The 7101-nt window shown below is 42.8% G+C and overlaps 1 protein-coding gene across 1 annotated transcript; it reads right to left on the bottom strand.

Moving 5' to 3' along the window:
• Positions 1-1109: 1109 nt before the first annotated feature.
• Positions 1110-4747, bottom strand: LOC103697540 (phospho-2-dehydro-3-deoxyheptonate aldolase 1, chloroplastic-like). The gene is made up of 5 exons (XM_039127314.1): positions 4133-4747; positions 3759-4036; positions 2724-3000; positions 2383-2628; positions 1110-1598 (listed from the first exon to the last, which is right to left on the bottom strand). Exons 1-5 carry the CDS (start codon positions 4655-4657, stop codon positions 1308-1310), a joined length of 1617 nt encoding a protein of 538 aa, XP_038983242.1. The 5' UTR covers positions 4658-4747; the 3' UTR covers positions 1110-1307.
• Between the last annotated feature and the right edge of the window lie 2354 nt (positions 4748-7101).

Here is a 7101-nt window from a genome sequence, read left to right as displayed (position 1 = left end):
GTGGACCAAGATGAGGGAGATGATAAGAGAGCGAGGAAAAATATCAGCATGGATCTCAAAGCGATCCGGATGATTAGAGGGTTAGCGTGAGGGAAATATGGGCACGAATCTCAAATCGATCTGGTGGAAGGGGGTCGGGCATGATCGTGGGCAGGGAGATGACAAGCGGGCGAGGGTTAGATGAAAATATCAGCATAACTCTCAAAGCAACCCAGATGATAAAAAGGTGAGCATAGGAGAAATATCGGCATGAATCTCAAAACATTCCGACAAGAGGGAGGATCAGGGCAAGTATGATTGTAAAGAGGGAGATGAGAAGAGAGCGAGGGTGAGGGGAAATATTGGCCCTAATCTCAAGGGTATGCAGATGAAAAGAGGGTGTGGTGAGGGAAATTGGAAACCATATTTTGCTATTCATTTTAAAATTCAACCATTAATAATTTGTTTAAATATATATATGCATAGTGGTTGCACAAATCTTGGAGCTTAAAATTTTGCTATTGTATTTTTTTATTTATTGTATTTTTAAGATTAAATGTTAATATGATTTAATAGTGAGTTTTTTGAGTTAGTTATTATGTACATGCAACAAAAATTATTATTAAATATATGTGGATATATATATATTAGCTATTTGGTTGTTGTTTGATAGCTAATTTTTGAGTCAACTGAAATTGCAGAGATCAAAACGGTAAAAATTTCAACGGGGTCGGTTGGGGGATGGACAAAGAGCTTTATGCACCAAGAACACCCAGTAAGCAGTCTTGGTTTTCATCCATGTTTTATCACCTTCTTTACTCATCTTAAACAGAGAACCATTATGAAACTTAAATTTTCAGATAGTTGGCACATGAAGGGCCAAAATTGCGAGGTTTTACTCAGCTTTAAAGCACCATTTGTACCGAAAAGAAAGCTTTAAAGCACCATACTTTCCCCTTCCTCAAGAGAAAAGAAAGAAAGAAAAGAGTCTCTCACTTTGTCTGCTCTCCCTCCCTCCCTCCAACCCGCCACCCCTTCATGAAGTGGACCAAGGAAGAGGCAATCAGGAGTTCCATTGCTAAAACATTAGAAAAGAAATAGATGGTTACTAAAGCAGTCCAACTACAGAGAAGCGTGAAGGGTTTGACAATCAAACATACAATCCCCATTGACTGAGCCTCCTTCCTCTTTATTCTCATCTCAAATACCAAACCCAATTGTTTTAAGTTTACACGAACATATTGCTTTATCTTAAAAAAATACAACCAGTAAGCTACCAGCATATATAATTTTTAAGCTCAACAACTCTCTACATCCATCTCCTCCATTCAGAGCCCCATGGAGGGCAAGGATCCTGGGCGACTGTGCTGGTTGAGGGGCCCTGATGCAATCCTCCTCCTCCTGAGTCGCTCGGCGATGATGAAGGCCAGTTCAAGAGATTGGGAGGCATTGAGCCTTGGGTCGCAGTGGGTGTGGTAGCGCGAGCTCAGGTCATCGAATGTCACGGTTCTTGATCCTCCAAGGCATTCCGTCACATTTTGCCCGGTCATCTCCAGGTGCACACCTCCTGGATGGCTCCCTTCTTGCTCGTGGACATCGAAAAATGCCCGCACCTCGGCCTAATGATCAAGCAAGCCAAGTAACTATCACTAATGCAACTGGTAAAATATTCAAGCAAATGGAATGGAAACCCTAGAAGAAGCTGTATCTGATACTCTTTCAACTGAATGATTTAAAAAGCTTTACATTGACTAGGTAAATGTTCAAAGAAGAAGCTAGTGGGAAGTTTCTCAGGTTTCAACTAAGGAAATCTTAGTCATATATGCAACGGAATGGACTATTACTTGGGTTCAGCCTAGCAAATACCATTGGGCAGAGAACTCAGTTAAAACACCCACCAAACTATAGTTAGATGAGTCTAGCATATTTCACGGAATAAACCAAACCACCACCAAACAACTGAAAATTACCCCATGCTTTTGACTAGCCTCTTTCCTAAGCTCGTCCACAAGGTCGACCGCTCTTATGACCTTTTCAAGTATCATCATGTACAGGGCAACTACTAGCTGAGATTGCTAGCTTTTAAACAAGAACAGGAGGTACTGCAAATAAAGGCATCCCAAAATCCCCACCAAAAACAAAGGGTCCAGAACAACTGCATCACCTACTTCAGCTCCCACAGCCATTCTTTAGAAGTGGTGGAACCAGGGGCAAAACCCATTGGCATTATTGATATGGTAGGCAAAGAGCTAATGATGCTTCACCACTTTGTTCAAAGCACTAGACATCAACTAGTTCTATCTGTGGTCCACAGGGGAATAGCTAACCAGACTAACGAAAGCATGAAGCCTTTGAAGAAGACAAAGTAGAGTAAGAACACAGTAAGGGATCATGGACATATACCAGAATCGAATCGAAGGGCCGAGTTTTGAGGCCGCATGGAGCCTTGATGGTGTTCCCGTGCATCGGATCGCTGACCCAAGTGACAATCTGCCCAGCTTGGCGGACAGCCCGGATCAAATGTGGCAGCTTTACCCTCATGTTCTCGGCCCCCATTCTTGTGATCACAGTGATCCTCCCTGGCTTGTTCTGGGGGTTCAAAATCTCGATCAGCTTCACAAGCTCCTTCGGGTCCATCTTATTGCTCACCTGAGTCAATCCACCAAACACCAAATCAGTCCCCTTATACATAATAAAACTAAATGGCATACAGATTGGGATTCCATCTGTAAGAAATTTCTCACCTTGATGCCTAGGGGATTGGCGACGCCTCGGAGGAACTCGACGTGAGCACCGTCAAGCTGGCGGGTGCGCTCACCGACCCAAAGGAAGTGAGCAGAGCAATCATAGTAGAGGCCAGAAGTGGAGTCCTCGCGAGTAAGGGCCTGCTCGTAGGGAAGCAGGAGGCACTCATGGGAGGTCCAGAAGTCGGTGGTGGTCATGATGGGATGGTCGACGGTGAGCCCGGCAGCAGCCATGAACCCTAGAGCCTCATCCACCCGGTGGGCCAACTCCCTATACCTGTTGATTCCCAAATGAGCAAAAAAACAAACACCATATCAGCATGTGAGTTTCGACCCGGCCTAATTCCAGCTCGGGAACCGAGCTCCTGTGTCAAGTGTATCCAATTGAGAACTTTTTTGAAGATTTTTCTGTCCATAAAAACAGGGAATGAATCACAGAAAAAAAAAAAAAAACAGATCAAAGAATATTCCTAAAGTTACTTTTAACTGTAATATTTATTCAAAAACAGCATAAATATTGCAAAAATATGTTCAAAAAAGATCCTGCAATCTCTAGTTATTTCTCGATTGATCGAATGAAAATTTAAGAAATTAAGCCCGATATCAATTACAAATTGCTATTTTTCCATAACTATCTCATAAATAACTCAGAAAACCGGTTCATATTTATGCCAGAAACAGGCCAAAATAGATCTAATTCTAGAAAAAGTGGCGAAGATTGATCGAAAAGGACTGATATGACGTGTAAAAATCCAAATGTTTCCATTTACAAGCGGAAAAGCATGGAAAAGTCTAAAGCTTTTTCAATAAAAACAGTAGAAAAAACAAGGAAAGATTCAACGTTTTGCTCAAAATCAAGGAAAGGTTCAAACTTTTTTCATTAATAATAGCAGAAAAACATGGAAAAATCCAAGCTTTTTCAATAAGACCAGCAGAAAATCACGGAAATTTCCTAACTTTTACAATAGAAACGAAGGAAAAAGGGTAAGAAAAATAAAGGAAATCAATGGAGATCAGAGGCATGGGGGTTGGTACCTGTCGCCCTGCTCGCTGTGCCCCGTGAAATCGAGGTTCCACTGGGTAACACGCTGCATGGCCGCGTATCCACCGGTAGCGAAGGCGCGGAGAAGGTTGAGCGTCGCCGCCGCCTGGCAGTAAGCCCTGATCATCCTCTGCGGGTCCGGCGTTCTCGACTTCTCGTCGAACGCGTCGCCATTGATGTTGTCCCCCCTGTAGCTCGGCAGCTTCACCCCGTCCTTCTCCTCGAACGACTCCGACCTCGGCTTCGCAAACTGCCCCGCCATCCTCCCCACCTAAAGAAAAAAGAAAAAACATATCGATTTCGCTTGATTGGCCCTGGATTTGGGGAGATCGGAGGCTAGCACTTCAGATCTAGGGTTTGGTGTTACCTTGACGACAGGCATCTGACCGCCGAACATGAGGACGGCGCCCATCTGGAGGAGGATGCGGAAGGTGTCACGGATGTTGTTGGCGTTGAACTCCTTGAAGCTCTCGGCGCAGTCGCCGCCCTGAAGGAGAAAGGCCTCGCCGAGGGCGGCCTCCGCAAGGCGCTCCTCCAGGTGCCGGGCCTCTCCGGCGAACACGATCGGCGGGAAGCTCTCGATCGTCCGGAGCACCGACTCCAGCTCCTCCTCGTTCGGGTACTCCGGCAGCTGCAGCGCCTTCTTCGTCCGCCAGCTGTCCACCGCCCACTTCCCCGGCCGCGCAGAGAAAGCAGCCTTCTGCTTGTCGGCGACGACGGGGTTCTTGGCGGGCTCCGCCGCGTGGACGGCGGAGATGGGTCGGGGGTAGGGCCGCCGCCCGGCGGCGCGGAGGAGGGAGGGGAGGTGGAGTTGATGCCCGCCGCCACCGCCGGAAGGCGGGAGGAGGGATTTGGTAGAGAGTGAGGAGGAGGAGCCGGTGGCGAGGGCCATTATGTGAACTTGGAAACTTTTCTCTCTCTCCTTTTTGGGGAGAAGTGAGTCGAGAGCTGTTTTATCTAGAGAGAGAAGAGAACCCTAAGGAGAGACAGGGAAAGGAAGGGGGCAATTTATAGGGGAGGAGTCGCTCGCGCCGGCCGCGGGGTTTGGTGAGTTGCTCGGGGGTAGTTGAGCAAGGGCATTCGGGGAATAAAACGCAAAAAATTTGCATCTTGAGGTTTTCGCGTATTGTTGCCAGGGGTGCAATTAAAACAAGCCGAATCGAGTAGCTAAGGCACAAACTCAATTCGAATCAAAATACTCAGATTTCAAACTCATTTCGATCAAAACGAAAATTAAATTAATAAATATGCAAATATTAACCAAGCCAGCTCGAATTTGACTCTTCATCGTAATAAAAAAATAGTTAAAACAAAATATAATATTATATTTTTAAAATATTAAATTAATAATATATATTAGAAATAAAATAGATATTGTTAAATATATATATTTTTGATTAGGTTTATAATATTTGAGCTTAAAATTTTGCTATTCAAATCCGATATTAGTTGAGTTAAATTTGGTTCAAATCCGTAATTGTTATTAGATTTTTGTCTAAGAAGAAACAAAAAATATTTTGGTATTCAAATATGACTAACACTGACTTGCTCAAGATCGCGCTTATTTGGGCTTTCTACTTTGTTGGAACGGAGTCGGTGTGCGTATTTATTTAATTAGTTTTTGGATAAATTTATCTAATTACGTCCATTTTTTGATCCTCACGCATTTTCTTGGTCCTTCTATATTGTTGGCCTTGTACCTTTAAGCCGCTGAGAACGTTGGAGTAGACCCCTGGGCGTTCAATTATTTTTTTTGGTAAATTTATCCAATTACATTCATTTTTCGGATCAATGAATATATTTTATATGAAAATTTTCCAAAAGGCAACCGAATTGGGTGCGTGTATTTAGTGATTATTTCTATTTTCCGAATATGAAATACAATTTAGATGGAAATTTCCCCAACAGTGGGAAACCAAGATGGATTTCTGACTGACGGGAAGAAATAATGATTTCTCGGGCCCGAAATTCCCGTTTTACCCTTCCCTAAAACCGCCGTTGACTCCGGTTTCTGACGCATCGGGGAACAAATTGGGGAGTGTGTTGTTTTAATAAAATATAAAAATATATAAACCATGGTGGGGTTGTTGACGTCACGTGTGCTGCACGCGAGGTTTGACCAGGCGGAAGAGGCGTGGTTGGTAGTGTTATCACGTTAGGATGGCCCGGCTACACTGATACATTGGATCTACGAGAGTCCAAACTGTGGTGGGGCGGGCCATCTTCTCCTTCAATATATTTAGATGTTGGTGAAAAATAGGATGGCTATTCAGACTAAATATGTATTCAAATAGACTAACGGAGCTGCAAATTGGATGACTACTTATGTGGCTAGTCATTCTGGGGCGCCCTATGGGTTGAGAATGGGGAGTTGCCTTAGGCACTCCATGTTCTGTTATTTTTTGATTTGTTAGGTGTATCCATATTCGTATTGTATGACATATCCATTTTAGAGAGGGGAAGAAAGATTGGTTAAAAAAGAAGAAGAAGAAGAAGAAGAAGAAGAAGAAAATATGTGGGTGGTATGGAGGTGGATTGGGCAACATGTCATGCAGGTGCAGGTGCAACAATCTTTTGATCCTATAAATCATATAAAAAAATAAATATTAGTTTGTATGGTTGGTGAAAGAGAGGTCTCCATCACATCTGGCATGGTTCCCGGTGGAAGCATGGACTGGGTTATGCTTGCTTCATCAGGAGGATCGTTGAGATGATCCTAGTTCAGCAAATAATTAGGCTAACATCAATTCCACAAGGAAAGGAAAAGGTTAATGTTTATTTAGCATTGGCTAGAGTCTAATTCTCCACTTGAAGGGATCAACAATTTAACTAGAAAAATCTTTCTATCAGAGACAAGTATGTTCAAATGAATGATGGTTACATGAAGTGAGGGACGACTAACTGTTCTAGTAGGTTATAAGAGTTCACATTAATTACATGGAGATATTTTTATCTCAGCACATCCTTGTCATTTTCAATTAATTGCGTTAAAAGGGTTAACATCATATATTCATACACAAGTTTGGATATAAGATTTCTCAATTCTTGTTTCTCATTGCAGTATCAGTATTTTTGTGGGAGGAACTTTGATGCACGCAGAGAACGGGAAGGGTGGAACTAGAGAATGATGACGGCTGATCCTTTTTGAGCATCCTAATGTTATTTTGATGTTCACAAAGTCATTGAGGTCATATGTAGTACTAATGCTTTTAATTCAATTGATGTAGTACATAAATAGTCAAGAAAGAAAGAAACGATACATTCTTGATACGCTCTATATATGCAATTAAAACAACTTTCAAAAACTTATCTAAAAACAAATTATATTGGAAGAAC

Source organism: Phoenix dactylifera, chromosome 6, assembly GCF_009389715.1.
Source record: "Phoenix dactylifera cultivar Barhee BC4 chromosome 6, palm_55x_up_171113_PBpolish2nd_filt_p, whole genome shotgun sequence".
Lineage (NCBI taxonomy): Eukaryota > Viridiplantae > Streptophyta > Magnoliopsida > Arecales > Arecaceae > Phoenix > Phoenix dactylifera.
This window is presented reverse-complemented; position numbering and strand designations above follow the sequence as displayed.